The sequence below is a fragment of the Crocodylus porosus genome, unplaced genomic scaffold, assembly GCF_001723895.1.
Source record: "Crocodylus porosus isolate Cpor-Errol unplaced genomic scaffold, CroPor_comp1, whole genome shotgun sequence".
Classification (NCBI taxonomy): domain Eukaryota; kingdom Metazoa; phylum Chordata; order Crocodylia; family Crocodylidae; genus Crocodylus; species Crocodylus porosus.
The window spans coordinates 53,203,129-53,220,801 of record NW_017728947.1 but is presented as its reverse complement, the minus strand read 5'-3'; the positions used below and the strand labels follow the sequence as shown (position 1 = coordinate 53,220,801).

The following is a 17,673-nucleotide window of genomic DNA, read 5'->3' as shown; positions in this document are numbered from 1 at the left end:
TATCAATCTCAGACCTAAAGGTGCTCCACTGTAATTTGCTTATTGGATAAACCCGAGTCTAGGTAGTAACCTTTTATGATAATTTTTAACACCTTTCAATCCCATAGGGTAACAGCTATAGGGCAAGATTGTGAGTGGCTCTAAAGCCAACAGATTAGCATAAAACTAGGTATAAAAAGCACATGCATCAGGTGACCAGCAGAAAGGAGGCAAACAGAACGGTCATTGCTGTTCCAGCCCAGACTCTGGACTCCTGGTGTGAGTGCGGATCGGAACCCAATCAAGAGACCTTCCCTAGTAATCCCTCCGACAGCGTCAATCAGGGATGCCTGACTTCACTGGAATCACTTGGCATCGAGGGACTATCGATAAATTGTCAACCCATGTCTGTCTATCTGTTGTTTTGAACAGCCCAGTGGCTGATACCCTTGCAGTGCTCAGTTGGCCTGTGACAGAATAGATCCATCTATCTGTTGTTATTATCTGTTGTTATTATTTACTATTAGCTCTTTAATACTGCATTATCTTCTTATTGCATTTATCTTTCTGTTAACTGTTGTGTGTGTAAGCTATAATTAATTTACCTTTGCTTCACTCCCAACTTTGCCTCCTCAATCCAAAACTGAACTGAACAGCCCAGTGGATGATACCCTCACCCAGTTGGCCAGCGATAGAATTGATACACTCACAGTGCCCAGCTGGCCTGTGACACATGTGGCCTCAAAGAATCACATTAAGCAAACATGCATTTTCTATATTTCCCTATTTGTTTTGTTTTGATTTGGTTTTGCGGGGGCAGTTCTATTTGCTTGTTGCTTTTAGAAATGGAGTAGTTAAAAGTTAACAAAAATGATAAACTAACTCATTTCTGAGTAAGACATAAGCTTCCCAGCATGACAGTTCAAATATGGAGTCAGCACATTCAGTTCAGAGAAATGCCACACATGTTGAACAGTGGAGATTCCCAAATACTTTGTTTTGATTAGACTGTAGAGCAAAGTAAAGCAATTCCATCCCACATGGCAGCAGCATCTCACATTCATTTTATTTCTTCACATTTATAAGTTGCCTACATCGTGAGCACTAGATATATCACAGAATTCCTCCAACACAAACACTTTAATAAAATCATCTTATAAATCTCTTAAAAACATACTACCTCAAAAAAATCCAGCCAACTTTAAAAAACAACCTACATTCCAACCTCTTTCAAACACATTCCCTTCATCGTCCATAAAAAGTTCTGCAAAAGTAGATGAGTGCTCACAAAACCTGGACAAAAATCAAAGGGCCAGGTTGTAGTGGCAGGAGGGAAGCAATTTTCAGAGTCAAGGATTCTTTACCAGAAATTCCCAGCACCTTCCCCAACTACGCTAGAAGGCTGTTAAGTGGAACTGCTCTAGAAACACTTAGGAAAGCACTCTCTGTTTGCTAGCACCCAACCTGTTTAAAGGTTTCATAGCCCAAACACTGAACACTTTAAAACATTACATGAAGCAGATATTAAAAATAAATAAATAAAAATCTTTTAGGCTTAGATGCTTGAATTAGGCTGTAGAATAATGAGCCCATTTTATCTGGGCCTCAAAACATAGGACTCTGTTAGCAAACCAAATTCTTCCTCCATACCTTGCCATAGTGTCTGATTTGGATTCTACCAACATCTCACTCCTGACATCCCAATGTCAACTCTTACATGGGTCACTGAATAGAATAAGTGTTTCTAAAACACCATTGTACCTGTGGTTGTGGCAAACACCAAGAGAAAAATTGCTTTCTCCTTAAAACACACATAGGTAAGTGACTCTGAACTTGACATTTGGTAAAAAAAGAACTGTTATTGTTATCTCTTTGGGCTTTGCATACTCTGTAAAGGCACAGAAGAGTGGGAGAGGGAGAGAAAGAGAAAGGTTTCCACCATATCTGGAGTAAGTTTTCAGTGCTATGCATGCCTCTCCCATTCGAGAAGGTAGCTTGCAGCAGCCACAGCCTCAGTGTGGCTGTTTGAACCATATGCCTTTGGCGCATCACAGTCCACTTGTATCCCACACCAAGAAGGTTCTTAGGTCCTGATGCCCTTCTTTAACTTCCTCCTGTGCAGAGCCAAATGGAGGGCTTTGAAGAGCATGTCCTTGTTATTCAGAACGTTGTAGCAGTTCACTCCCACCAGCCTATCAAAATCATATGGCTCAAAGGTAAAGTTTAGTGTACGATAGGGAGAGTCTTTATTCTCAATGACAAAGTCACCAAAGGATCTCTCATCTTCTGACTCCCGTTCTATTCCTGTAGCAAGAGAAAAAATGAATTCTGAAGGTTTTCCTCACACCTTTTAATGAGATACAGCAGAGAAAGTCACAGAATAACTAAACATGTATTGAATCTGGGTCATTCTTCTGGCTAGTTTTGCCTCTCCTTAGCTGACAGCATCAAGTTACTAAACTGTTACAGAAAATAGTAAGGCAGACAAGATTCTTTGGGTAGATGTAATATCTTTTATTAGAACAACTAAATAGTTGGAAAAAATTGTACTTTGCAAGTTTTCAGGCACAAACATCCTACTTCAGGCATAGAGAGAGTCACCTGGTGAACTGTGTGCACTCTTAGGTAGAATAGGAGCCAATATGTAAAATGCAGGTCTGTGAAAATGCAAATGCATGGCAGTGAGGATCGGATGGATGGAAGACAATAGGTGAGAGACAGGTGGGAGGGGGGAAATAGTGCACTAATGATAGAAGAATGTAGGAGGTAAACTGCAGGCAGGTTACCTGGAGTTTGGATTTATGGCACATTATAACCCATGTCTATATTTAGTCCATGATTTTTTTGTATCCAGTAGATTTATGAAGTTCATAGACTCATCTACAAAAGATGTTTTGTAAATTCCCTTTGAGGATTAGAACCAAGAGATCGGAGAGAGAGTGGTTGTCTTGTGATAAATGTGCACCCACAGGTAATTGGGTATTTTTTTCCTTGATAGATTTCCAGTGTGCATTTATTCTGGTATGCAGTTGCTGTTTGCTTTCTCCAACATATTTTCCATCAGGGCATTTGGTCCACTGGATGAGATGTATTATATTTCTGGAGGTGCAGGTGTAAGATCCAGGAATGGTGATGGTTCTGTTGTGGGATGTAGTTATTCTGGGAGCTGTGGAGATGTGTTGGCAGGTTTTACATTTCTTGTCCTGGCATGGTCTGGATTCATTTGGTGTGCTTTGGGCCATAAGAAGTTTGCTTCTGGTGATGAGGTTGGCGGGGGTCATCAGTGATTGTTTAAAGGATAGAACGGGTGGTTCTGGAAAGACCTCTTTAAGAACTGGGTCTTCTTCTAGTATGAGTCAGAATTGTTTGATGATTTTCTATTTAGGTTCCAAGGAAGGACAGTAAGTCATAACTAATGGTGTGCAATTCATGAGGCTTTTCTTTTTGTACTGCAGCAATTCTTCATGTGGCAACCAGGTGACTCTCTCAAAAGTATAATCTCTCTCTCTGGAGGGTGTCCTTGTTGGGTGAAAGCCCTTTTGAGATTTGTGAGGTGACGACCACGGGTATTCTCCTCAATGCAAATTTGATGCATGGAAAAGCTTGGCTGTAAATTACAGCTTTTTTGGTATGTTTAGGGTGATTGCTGGTTCTGTCTCACACCTACTGTCTCCCATCCCTCTGATCCTCACTGCCATGCATTTGCATTTTCACAGACCTGCATTTTACATATTGGCTCCTATTCGACCCAGGAGAGCACACAATTCACCAGCAGACTCTTTCTATGCCTGAAGAAGGATTTTTGTGCCTGAAAGCTTGCAAAGAACAATTTTTCCAACTATTTAGTTGTTCTAATAAAAGATATCACATCTACCCAAAGAACCATGTCTGCCTATGTCCTTAGATGGACATAGCCAACACAGCTACAACCAACATCCCTAGTAACATATTTGCTTTTTAAAAACATAGTCATTAAAGTGTTTAACACCCCAGCGATAAATCCAAAAGACCCTATTGAAAGTAGTGTGTAAGAGACATGTTAGTAATCATGTGTCAGAAGGAAAAAAGAGACAACTTACACCCTAGTGGGCAGGGGTCTGTAGATATGTTTAAAAGACAGCCCCATTTTTTCTATGCTCTCTAGACTTGATTTTAAAATGGATCTTAGAGGCCTAGTAGACAAGAGGTATTTGTATTCTCAAGTGGAAAAATGGCTCTGAAACCGTAAATTACAAGGTCTGGGGCAAAAGTTAAGAGATTACTTCAGTCCCCATAATGCAAATACAAGTACCTTTATGCCACCAAATGAAAAATTTTAAACCATAAAGATTAGGTCACTGCTAACCATCATACAAGGCAAAAATATTCCATGGGGCAGCCACTAGCTCACAGATAAACAAGTAAGTATCTAGCTAGATTCTTCCACCCCTTAACCAGCGTTTGAGACAGATAACAAAGTTGATGTTGTTCTGGCTGTAAGAAAATAGCAGTTTAATAAGTTAAAGGAAACTAACAATGGAAAAGATTCAAGCTGTTACAGTTAGGAATGTCCAGGCAGTCCCAACACCCTGTCTAGCTAAGCATACCTGAATGCTGCAAGGAATCTGCACACACTCTCCCTTACCTGGTGCTTTGTATTTCCGGAACGTGTCATTCACCAATGGAAAGTGAAGCACTATGGGAGCCTTTGGGTCCTCATCATCCATAAACATATAACACTCCTTTGGCTTCTTTTCATCTTCCTTACTCAAGATGATTTTTGGAAAGGGGATGTCCCGTTCTTCACAGTATTTCTGAGTCAAATTCAAGACCTATGATCAGAAAACAAATGTCAAGAGTTATTTCAGTTATGCCTAACCATAATGCTTAGAGGGAGAGCATTAGATAAAAATTTCAGCCTCCTACTCAGCAATGTTATCAAGTGCTAAAAAGCAAGGGTGCGGGGGGAGGGCTAGAAAGGAACATGCACAAGGAACAGGGAAGAAGACGGAGTGGCAGAGCAGGACAGGGCAGAATATGGAGAGTTGCTGCTGGTGTCACCTCTAAAACAGGCAGCCACAATTAGGGCTGGTGCCCCACTGATCCAGCCCTAGTTACACTACCATTTCTGACACTAAACAATAGCAAAAGCATTAAAAAATAATCTATTCAGTGAGTTGTGTGCTCACTGCAATAGGACTTGACCACTAAATGCTATGGAAACAAGTTTACATTGAAAAGATAACTACTCCAGCATCGAAGTGACATACAGTTGGAGTAGACATACAACACACACACACTGAAATAACTTTTTCTAGAATAAATATACATCTTGCCTCCTCAGAAGTAACTTTATATTGGAGAACAGAATTTTTTCTGGCATAAGTGCTACGTGTCATGTGTTATCTCCAGAGGAAATTGACAACAGCCCAGAATAAATGCAATGTATGCCTGCACCCTGTTTACTGCCTTCCTATCTGATTTTTGGGTCAGTTTCCCCAGATTATTTCTATCCCAAACACCTTTCATTCCCAGCATCTGTCTAAACAGATAAAAGGGTTAAAATGAGAAATGAATGATGTGGGAAAAGATTAAATTAGTTTTCTTGAGAAAAAAGAACAAACAAAAACTAAAATACGGCATAACATCTGAGGCAGAGAAATATGCCAATGCGCAATTTGCAAAAATTCAAACTAATCTTGTGTTTTCTTGCTTCACAACTCAAAAACCCTCCCTGGTTAAAAGAACCTCATTAGCCTTGTTCCCAGAATGAATTAGTTAGCAAACTAGCTCTGTACATTGCCTGAATAGGGGAATACAATATTTATATTGTATATATAAATTTTATACAATATTTATATAGTGAAATTCTAGCCCTCTGAGGAATTTTAAACCATTGGCTGCCTAGCCACATGCTTGGGGATGGAGGAAGTGTTTTAATTAAAGCAGAAAGCCACTCTAATTAAAATGCCTCACCGTTCCATGTATTATGCTCCCAAGGACTTAAAATGGCTACAGAATGCTTATCTAAACCTTGTTGAATGAGGTTTAGGTAAAAATGCTCCAGCGGCCATTTTTAAATACATGGGAATTGACACATATGACGGTAAGGCCACGCCAGAGCTTTCTATTTAGAACACGAACCAGCACATGTACAGGCAGCCATTGGCTCTGACACAAAGGGGAGAAAATCTAAACAGTAAGCTAATATCACATCACCTTTAATTGAGTGTAACTAACACTACATCACTTTTAAAACTCTCTCAAAGCACACTTCAATTTCATTTCCATTTAATTCAAACAAAGGAAATTCCCAGCTGGTGTCTGAGGTGTACATCTGTTTTTGCAGAAGTATTATAAATGAACTACACACTTGAAAATTACAGACATTTTCTATATCAACATTCACAGTTAGACTTGAAAGGAGACTTTCAGAAGGCACTCTGATTTCTTTCCTCAATAAAACCAAATGATAAAATGTTTCTGTAATTAATACGCAAATATAACATTGGAATGTTAGAAATACATCATCTGACACATTTGTAGAAAAATGGGATACTGTTTTATTACCCATTTCTAGCAATAAAATAAGCAGTTTGTTATGAAATGATGAAACAACTGCTATTACCGAATTTCATGGATCTCTACTTCTATAAACATATAGTGGACAGCCGCTGAGAAATGTCTTACTAAGACCAATATTTACATTGATGAGATAGTTGAAAATAAACAGATTATATCTAGATACTTTGCTAGAAATTCAGATTAACTTTTTAAGCTTACATATGCTGAATTTAGCTATGTTAAAAAACGTTTTAAAATACACACTTGCCTGATCCACAATTAGCATGAGGAGAATAATAAACAGCTATCACCATTGCTTTCTCACCTAATAACACATTCTGCTGAAGAATTAGAATTGCACAATTACATACTATATATACTGCCAGAAGAGTCTTCCATTAGATGAAGTAATAGCAGTTTATGCTTTTTTCAAGCAGAAACAGTGGAATTCAAATCACCAATGTCACTGTGACGTTCCAAATGCGGAGTTATGCTGTAGTATGAATTTCACAGTGAAGTGTGTGATGTGACAGTTGAAGATCTAAGTGACCACAGACTTGCTAAAATATGCATTTTCTCCATAAAAGAGCATATGTCAAAACATCTATGACTGCTTCATGTAACCATTACTAATATACGGTCCCATGCTTTTCCCCTTGTCTAACTGGGGTCAGATCTCACCTCAAATGGAGCTTCCCAAGAATAGTTGAATGAGACAATAACATCTACATCGCGCTCTGACTGGAGCACCAATGGAAAGGGAGAGTTTATAGAAAAGCCACCATCTACCAAATACAGGCTGTCTTCCATGGGAGTCAGCTGGTTGGGGAAGGCGTCCAGATGAGTGCCTGAAATGTATCCAAGAAGTCACATTAGTTACCAAAACACTTCTAGTTACCCTTCACCTAAACAAGCAAAGGAGCAGCCACTGAAACTTTTAGAAAAATTATTTAATACACATGCTATAGTCCCACATCAAAATCAGGTCTGCCTTCTGGATATCCAGCAAGCAAAGCAGAAAGCAGATGTCTACCACCTGCTACTTCATATCAGACAAATTCTCAGACTAACTGAGTCAAATCCTCTATTACGGTATAAATAGGCAGCACTCCATTGATTTCAGTGAAGCTGAACCAAACTTACACTAGCAGGAAATTCTCCCCATGTGGTAAAGTAACAGATGATTTTAAAATACTAACTAAATATTCAAAACACAGCCCAATTTCTTTCATGAACAGCTACCTTTCCAGGCCACAAACTTCTTGATGTTGACATAATCCCTGTGAAGATACAGCCCTTGCATGAAGTTGAAGGTTTCACCACTGGTGAAACGGGACTTGAAGAAATCCTGAAAAATTTGTAGCAAGGGTCCCCCTGGTATAACTAGACGAGTCTTTAACCGTGTTGGGTCCCAAAAATGGGATCTTCGGCTGTCATCTAGGAAGAACACAGAATTATCAGAATATATTTCAAAGTATACTTAACCAAATCCAACATTAAGCAGCAAATCTATTCACCTACAAAAGTTTAATCTATTGATGGAAGTCTTTTCCTGCTCCCCCATCTCTGGCCCCCACCCAAAACATCTGGGCACAATAGAATGAAGTCCAATCTACTTAAATACATATTAAAGTTTCATAATATGCGTATCTCATTTAGGTTGACCTGCATGAGTCATGCAATAATTTCTAACTCATTTCAGTGAAACCTTTGCCACCTTGTGATCTTATGGATTCTGTTGCACAAGGGGACAATGGTCACCATGAAACATTCAGAATTCACTATGATGTTCTCATACCTGCAGTGGGAAGTAGTATGGTAAAATCTACAAACACAGAGAAAGAATGTCTACCTATGGGACTTACATGGCCCCTAACATCAGGGTAAATGAACAACTGACAATTGTTAATTAATTTATTCTCTTGGCAACCTCTGAAATTTTACATGTGGAGGAACTAAAGGCACAGGGAGACCAAATGATTCAAGAGCTGTACACAATATCTACAGCTTAGTAAGGGAATGAAGCTAGGTCTTCCAAATGGCACTGGAGCATTCTTCTTGTCCTTTCAGTTAAGACATTGGACTGGGATTCAGGAGATCTGATTCAGTTCCCAGATCTACTACAAACTTTGTGTGACCTTGGACAGGTCACCTAACGTCTCTGCACTGCTGAACCTCAGGTCCCCATCTGTAAAACTAAAACCATGAGTAACATGTTCCTACCTCAAAGAGGCATTGCCAACGCTTATAGTCACAGTGTTGCCTTTAAGAACAAATATTAAACAAGAGAGAGAGAATACAGGTATTGAATAATCATTGTAAACCATAAGGGAAAAAAGGAAAAGGTGGTGGCCCAATGAGACATGGTAAGGCATAGGAGAGAGAGAAATGAAGCAGTATGGAACAGCATGTCAGTTTTAGAAAGAAGAGAGGCTGACAAAGGAGCGGAGACACTTCCTTGTAGGTTCTATGTGCTACGCAGCATGAAGGACAATAAGCAGTGCATGTCCTTCCAAGAGATGCCCCATAATAGGAGACAGTGGAACTCGGGTGGTTTTAACTATACAGCTCCACCACCCCTACTCTTCCCTTGAAAACTATAAAGGACTTCTTCAATTTTGATACATGAATGTCATGTGATTTTGCTGAAAAATCAAGACCTCCGGAAGCAGCTACCGCACAGGTATTTGGACTTTCTTACCTATGACTTTGATGACATCTTTCAGAGGCTCTAGAAAGCTAAGTCCCATGCCAACTACTTTCAGACAAATATCATCTAGGCTTGCAGCAAAGGCACTTCCCCACATTCCTGCAGAGAGAAGGAGGGGTGAGGGCAAGAGAGACAAGGAAGCATTGATACCACAACTAAGCTTCCCAAACCCAGTGCATTTGCTGGAAGGGCCTAATGGGCTGCTGATCACTGCCTCCAGACAGGTCTCATGCAGGACAGCTGCTCCGGGCCCTCACAGCACGTGCACGCATTCCACTACACGGCAACCTTCAAAAACATCTTTCTATAATAAACACACAAGCAACTAAGGTTACCAATAGCACCTGATCTAAAACCATAAACTGAGGTTTTGAGATTTTCGTGGAAAGTAGAAAAAACAACGGTTTCCACAATCACCATGAAAAATGGTGTTTTCTGCGACTGTGTGTGGAGCAAAAAAAAAAAAGCTTACTGAAATACAAAGAAAGTGCAGCAATCCCTGCAACCCTGGAGCATGATGTTTGTGAGAGAGCTGCTAAGAGGCTGAGCTAGTGACAGGCTCAGTGAAGGTGCCAGTTGGGAAAATGAAGGGCTTCAGTACCATCTTTTAAGAAGCCAGATGCAATGCTTCAGTCAGAAGATGATTGACTGGCCTCTCAGTCAATCAGCAGCAAGAGGCAGAGCCTCTGAGGCTCCTCAGCCAATCAGTGGTGGGGGGAGGGGGCTTGCCACAAAAAGACCATGAAATCAGCTCCACGCAGCACGAGCACTGCATAAAAATTCCTTCGTCTCGCTGCAGTTTAGGTAGACCTCGACCCATAGAGTCACCACAGCGCAGAAGCATCCCTCTGACATCTGACCAGGCTCTGCCTACGTGGCACACTGCAGCTCAAATGTTCCAATGTAACAAATGGGAAAAACATGCCCTACACTACCGTGGACATATTGCTGCAACATCTCCCATGCTCTAAGACAGGGGGAAGCAAACTTTTTTTAGTAGCCATGCCTCAAATTAGACCTGCACCCTCCCCAAGCACCACTCTTATCCCCTTCTCTTGTCAATCCGCAGCTCTGCTTTGTTTCCTACCTCATCTACCACTGTGCTGCCTTCCTCCTCACCAAGACACCACATGCTACACACAGAGGCTGCCCATGCCACTTGTGGCCCACATGCCACAGGTTGGCCAGCTCTGCTCTAAGATAAGATCCAAGAGACTGTACTACCGTTAAAATAGCTTAATCCTGGTTAACCTTGACTGCATCATGTGAAGAACACTATTGTATTTTAAATAAGCTACAGCTGTTGAGAAGCACTATTCCTCACATGCTCTTCATCTGGGAACTAGCAAATGTGTGAAACCTAGCAAAAACCTAATATCTGTATTTTCAATCCTGGCAGCCATTTACAGAAATTCATTCTCAGGAGAAAAACCATTTCTTATCTTTCAATTCAAGATCCCCTCCCTCAGCTCCTGACTGTCCTCAAACTTCTTGGTTCAGACCATGACACTCATCTGCATCCAGCAGAGACCACAGTGCAGCCCAGAGGAATAAGCTTCCCCAGGGATCTTAGGCAACTGATTCAATTTGTCTCTTCTTCTTTATACACAGAGGAATGAGGTTTGCCAATAGTAGGCCACTTCTCTCTGCCAAGGATAGTACTCTTTTGAGCAGAGATCTTGCCTGAAAAGCAGAATCAGAGAGTCAGGCAGAGAAATAATGCCACTCCAGTGTTGCCATATATTTTTTGAACAGATACCAGCTGGCAGTTGGTATACAGCTACTGATTTCCACTAGACCCAGTACTCCTAACCATCACCACCACAATCACCCGTGAGCAAAGGATACTTTTAAGTAACAGGGAGTAAAACAGTTAACATTAGGTTTCAGGGTTAACTAACTGACATGAACAGTATAGACAGGGTAACGTTATTATTTCACAACGTCTGCTTGCAGACCAAGGAAGTCTGGATTGTACTTGGTAACATATAGATGGACTTTTTTGCAATCATTGGAGAAGTTTGGCTTATTTAACCTTTCAAATTTTCCAGCCATGGACAAAATAAGATAGGGGCTTATGTTCCTGAGTTTCTAATCTTCCCCTCCAAACAACTAATTTCAGATCATACCCTGTAGATAGCAAATCCTGGGCTCTGGACGTTTCCGAATTAACTGGCCCATGAAGAACTCACTGTCAAAGTCTTCTGTGTGGATAAATGCCCCGTACTTCCGGAATCCAACCTCATATGGAGTGAACTCACACCATTCTAAGAGCAAGGACAGCAAATAAATGGTAACCTCAGGAATGCAATTAAGTCATCTTTACCTCTGAACATATATAAATGGCTGAAGAAGAACATCCCTCTGTTTCTTCCAGCAGTGCTCACAGAAAATTTTTGCCCACTTCTCTCAGTGAATCACACATGCAGTGGAACTGGCAAGGCTGTTCTGCACAGGAACGTCACAGATTTCAGGTGCTTCCATGAAGAATCCATGGGAAAGGTAGCCCCTGTCAATGAAGCTAGGAGCTAGGATTTCTTAGTGTCTATCATGCTAGTGGCACTAGAAGCAGTATGACTGTCTAAATCAACAGTTTTCAACCTTTTTAGATTTAAGGCACCTCTCCAAAAGTGCTAGTTCTTAGTTTCCGCTCATTTTTTAACTATAGGAAAAGAACAGGGCAATTCTGCTGTTGCAAAGAACTGAAGATGACTTCAACAGGTCAGAATGCTTTAACATTATTGATGCCTACTTTCCTCTGGGTTTATCTTGTGAATTGTGTTTGCACACCTAACATTGCTAACATTGCAATGCACCCTTGAAAAGATATGAAGGTACCTGAGAATGCCATGGCACCCTAGTTGAGAATCACTGGTTTAAATGCTTAATAATGAACATGTAGTGAAGCACCTGAATAAGAATGCTCAGTAATTAGATGGTTTGATAAATACTTTGCAGCACTGAAGTTTTCATATATTTATTGATTGAATCATTAAGGTGTGAAACAACTTGTGACTATTTTAAAACAGCAGCACAGTGTGTTATGGAAGCATGTCAGTACCAAGCAGAGTAGTACCTGCCAACACCATTACTCAAAATGAGATTGTGACAACCTTCAATCCATAATTAATTATTTATATTTCCAACATCTAAACTTTCTGAAATTTGTTTGAACCATTTACTCAGGCCCAATTTCTATTTTATCTTGAAAAATGGATTAATAAAGGATGCTATCAATATCCTTACCTCCTGTTTAATACTCATCATCAGAAATGTCATTAATGTCATTTTACAGATAAGGAGACTGAAGCACAGAGAGTGCCCCAGGTCACCTAGCATTCCAGTGGCAGAGCTAGAAAAAAAGCCCAGTCTAGCAATCTCTGCAGAGGCCACATCACCTCCCAACTCAGACTAGTAGGTTTGCAAGAGCAATCTAGTTAAGATAGTTCTAAACAATGCCATGAGCATTGCTAAACATCAGTGGCACAGCAACACAGCTGGGCACCTACAGCGTGGGGCATTAGCAACTTCCAGTTGCCACTGGTGATGCTGTGACAACTGCTAGGTTGCCAGCAGCATTCGTTTTTTCACCCCCACACCTCCAGCTCAATGCCCAGGACAGTTGCCCCACTGGGGTTACACCACTGTTGAAGAGAGAAACATTGTTCTCTTTCTAGGTTCTCAGTTTCACTAAACCCTGCCAATTCTTCCTATACAACATTTTGAGAATATAGCCTTTTTATGCATCCTTACCTAAAACTCTGGTCTTGTTATCTTGTGGATCTCAACATTTTTTTTCTCTCGCTTCTAGTATTCCTCAAATTCAAAGTGCCTAGTTCATCACTTAGATTATGTCTCTCTTTCTCCTTGTAACCCTGCACTAAGACCTTCTCTATTGCAGCAAATACAAACTACTTGACTTGACTTTCACACCTTTCATAGGCTAGATTCATGCTAGCCATCTTCTTTCATTGACCCCTAGGAGACTGACTGCCCAGAGAACAGGCCCATAGGGCCAGCTTCCACCTCCCCTCTTTAGCTTCACATAAAAAACTTTGTGCTTGCTCTTTTGGAAGAAGCTCCTCAGAAACATCTGCCCAGCTTCCCTGTTGCCCTCCATCAAATCTTGCATGCCTACAACAAACCTGATAGCACCTCAGCAACTGCAGTGCTGGAACAACTGATTGGTTTCATGCCATCGTTTCCTTAAGCTTATCCATCTATTGTTTTTTATCTTTTACTTTATATCAGTGCTTCTCAACCAGGGTGCTGCAGCACCTTGTGGTACCTTAAGATCCTTTCAAGGGTGCCACAAGATGCCATGCAATGTTAGCACTGCTGGGTGTGCAAACATGCTTCATAAGCTGAACCCAGAGATTTTAAATAGGAATTCATTGCTTTAAAAAAAACATGGGGCTGCTGTGGTATTCCTGAGTTATTTGCAACAGAAGGATTGTTCTGTTATTCTACAGTCAGAAAATGAGTGAAAAGTAAAAGCTGGCATTTTCTGAGGGGTGCCTCAAGCCAAACTAGGGGTGCCTTGAATCTAAAAAGGTTAAGAGACAGTGCTTTAGATTATAAACCCTTTAAGACCAGACAATATCCTTCACATCTGTGTTTGTACAACACCTAGCACAAAACAGTCCTAGTACATGATTGGGCCTGCTAATTTTGCTACAGTTCAAGTAATCATGGTATTGTATGTGAAGTGGGGTAGGATGGTAAAGAGAGTTAGATAACTCTAGGGCTCCAGAGGCATGCCTTAGAGCCTCACTCCAGATTTAGGAGGATGGCTGCCCTCAAGCAGTCCAGCAGTAAAGAGGCATGCAGTCATTTAGGCTCAAAAGTTTAAAAATGGCTGAATATGGTACTAGCCACATCTCTCCCTGGCTCTGGAAATCAGTGTACTTTAACAATGTAGCCTAAAAGACCACTACACCCAGAATGGACCTTTGAAACTTGTATATGCTGCCAACCTCCCAAAACACAGTAACATAACTAAGGCAGGGCAACTGAGATAGCAGTCTTATTCTTATTCATCAACACACTAGTCTCAATTTAGGTGGGGTGGGGTCAAAAAATAGTTGCTGGCACCACAGTGACAGCTAGAAGCTGCCATTCTCTGGTCTCTGACTGCCTTGTTGTGCCTCTTTCAAGACATATTGATTCCTACATAAAATCAAACTAAAGAAAAAGACCAAAACAACCAGGTCCCAAATAATAAAGTGTATCAGTAATGATCATTTTATTTACCCTGTGCTAAGATCAAGATAAATAAAGTTGAACTATTTTTGTAGTGTACTGTTGCTCACACCTGCTGAAGAATTTTGACACCCTCTATGAAAATATTTAGGGCAACCAATTTAATCAATCTTTGCTGAGGAAAATGTAGGAAGATCCTGAAGCTGAATTAGCACTTTTATCATGCTAAGAGCTAGGCTATGAACTACTGGCTGATCTCTCATTACCAAATCCTCAATGAATCAGAAAAGAGTGGTTACATTTTGGTAGAAGGAAATGATTTACAGATGTTATAATTAGAAAAATAAACCTGCCTTGTTTATACCTGCAAAGTCATCACCACTAATATTGGGTCTCACATTGATAGCTGCATAGATAGGATAAGGATTCTGGGCCAACTCCACTGCTTTCTGTTGATCAGACAACTTTGACAGGTCTTCCTAGTTACAAAAAGGAAAGAAAAACATTCGTTTTGTTGTTATACTAAAGCACCTGTGCCCACAGTCCCATATTCTGGAGCTCTGTCACTCCCCACTCTTGCCCATAACTGTTTCACTAGCTCTGAAGTTCCTCTTCATTCGAGCGTAGCCGTCATCTACGTTTCTCAGCATATTTATATGGTTACATACTTGGAACTAACCAAGTGTTCTTCACCAGCCAATCACTGCTTTAATCAAAAATCCAGTTTGTCATCTCATCTACATAACAGTGTCGGCCTAAATCTCTTTTGGCAAAACTACATTGTATGCATCTTTCCATTTTTTTTAAACCTTAATATAAAGTAAATGGCTAACAAAATAACCTCAGATAAAAACCTAACTTGCATATCATCTGCTTTAAAAAGGTGGTAGCATTATTCCCATTTTATAGATATGGAAACTGAAGCAGATTGAGGTGAAAAACCCTCATGTTTGTGCCTTAAACGTCTCTCATCTCCAAAACAATTCTAAAAAATGTGAAGAAAGCTAAAGAGAAATAAGATTCTGGAAATGCACAATAAATGGCTATGTTAAATTTCTTATTTGAAGGTAAGACGACATCTCAAAGCCTAGAATTCTTTACCTTCTGCTGCAGAAAATACTCTACAATAAGGCCCCACAAGTCTGTGAAAGAGACTTTACGTCCATTGTTCTCCATTGAGTTCAGTTCCTGGAAATAGTATTTCAGTCTTTCTGGAGAAAATGCCCCAGTTTTGCTATTTGATACATTATTCCGGGCTCTAATGATTGCACCTTGAAGATCCTTTTGGGACCAATCAGCATCTTGATACAGTGTAGACAAACACCTAAACATTTACATAAAAAAATCAACATGGATATTAAACACTGGATTCAAGTTAGTTACTATTGCAAAATTGAACTGAAAATTAGAAGCCTGACATCTTAGAAGATTACAAACTGAAAAAAAAACAAAAACCGCAAAACTTAAGGCTCTCCATCCGCTTGAAGAAGGGTGTTTTGTACCTGAAAGCTTGCAAATAACAATTTTTCCAAATATTTAGTTGGTCTAATAAAAGATATCACATTTACCCAAAGAACCTTGTCTGCCTCCACCCTTAGACCAACGTGGCTACAACCAGCACCCCTGAAACTTAAGAAGTGTAATTTTGCATTTTCAAATGTACGGGGAAGACAAGACCAAATGTCACTGTATCACCCTGCTTGCTAACTGCTCACAACAAGGATGTTCAAAGACTAGATGAGCTGATGTGAATCTATTTACGAATATTACCTACCTTGCCCTCACAACAACCTACAAGAGCTAGGTGAGCGCTAGTGTGACATCACAGCAGAAAGCAGGATACAAGTTCTGAACATAATAAAACCAAAAATACCAGTTCTGAAAACTTGCTTCTAACATGAGTCACTGGATCTTGGTGGAAGTCTGGCCTTGAGTCAGAAAGGTGTGGTCCAAATTATTCGGTTTGTGAAAAGACCTTGCATGGGAAGGACCTGGATTACGCCTAAGCCTCAAGAAAGGACTGCTCCTTCAGGTTGCACAACTGCTCAATGGCACTGCACAGAAGAGGAGTCCTGGTCTGTGTACACATACTGAAGGGCACCATTAGGCTTTGTGTTCTGAAAAACTAGGAGTCAAAGAGAACAGAATTCAAAACAATCTTGCTTACTAGGGATACGTCAAATGTGGAGAAATGCCAAAGATGGAGAGCTGGCATAGCCAAGTCCCATGTCAGTTATCTCCATAGCCTTTCATGCAGGAAAGAAGTGTAACCAGAGAGTTCTGCCCACTGGTTATCTGCAGCTGACAAATGGACATCAGGAACCACAACTAGTTGGCACATATTAGAGCAGCCTCCCAAACCCCTTCAATCCATTAAACAGGCCCCACCCCCCCCCAAAAAAAAAAAAGAATCAGACAGAGAATAAGCATATCTAATTTTCTGACCCTCCTCTCAAAAGAGCATTTGTCTCCATATATTTACACTGCTATATGCAGTACTGTACGTATGTAGAGAAGAGGAAGAAAAAAGCCAAGCATTTATTTACATTGTCAATTAATTTCCATCAGACACAAAGGCAGAGAATTTTGGAAGCTCAAAAGGCAGTTGGGCAATCAAGCCCTGATGAATCTCAGTGGAAGGTGGACATTTACTTCCTGACTTTGCCTTAAAATGGCTCCCAAAGTATTTGCTTTCTACATTAAATTTAGGTATATTCTGCTCCCAGTTTTCACCCATCTACTGTTGTTTTTAATTCACTGATAATAGCATGCATTTACAATAGGAACAGATCTCTTTCTTAACTTCCTTTCCCCGCTGTAGCCTTATGACGGTTGATATCAGGTAGAAAAACAATATTTTGGCCCTACCATTTTTCTAAAGAGAAGATGCATCCAGCTTAGTGTCCCTCTTGGAACTACATTAACACATCCAGCTAAAAGTGTCAGGAACCAGCGCTGCATTTTACATACCACGTAGAGCCTGAAATTCCACACAGGTATGTTGTGCTGTCCAGAAGGCCTAACTGCTGAAGGCCTGATAGGCTGCCATAGAGTGATGTCAGTGCTCTGGTCCCACCCCCAGATCCCAAAACTGCTACTACAGGAACCTGCAGAAATAAACCAAAACCAATATATTTACATAGCCTTTCTTGATTTGCTATTTATTTTTCAAATAACTCTTTACTTGTCTTAGAATAAGACCCATCAAGCACAGACACTTCTACTTCTATTAATATACC

General features: G+C 40.4%; 1 protein-coding gene across 1 annotated transcript in view; it reads right to left on the bottom strand.

Annotated features, from left to right (window-relative positions):
• Positions 1-1,037: 1,037 nt before the first annotated feature.
• PLA2G4F (phospholipase A2 group IVF) overlaps positions 1,038-17,673 on the bottom strand; it is a 41,754-nt gene continuing 25,118 nt past the window's right edge. Inside the window, exons 12-20 of the mRNA XM_019552348.1 lie at positions 17,405-17,541; positions 15,536-15,758; positions 14,799-14,913; positions 11,362-11,499; positions 9,224-9,331; positions 7,765-7,959; positions 7,204-7,370; positions 4,604-4,790; positions 1,038-2,283 (exon numbers count right to left, since the gene is read on the bottom strand). Of these exons, the coding sequence (XP_019407893.1) occupies positions 2,063-2,283; positions 4,604-4,790; positions 7,204-7,370; positions 7,765-7,959; positions 9,224-9,331; positions 11,362-11,499; positions 14,799-14,913; positions 15,536-15,758; positions 17,405-17,541 (1,491 nt within the window). The 3' untranslated portion in view covers positions 1,038-2,062. The remainder of the gene's footprint in view (positions 2,284-4,603; positions 4,791-7,203; positions 7,371-7,764; positions 7,960-9,223; positions 9,332-11,361; positions 11,500-14,798; positions 14,914-15,535; positions 15,759-17,404; positions 17,542-17,673) is intronic.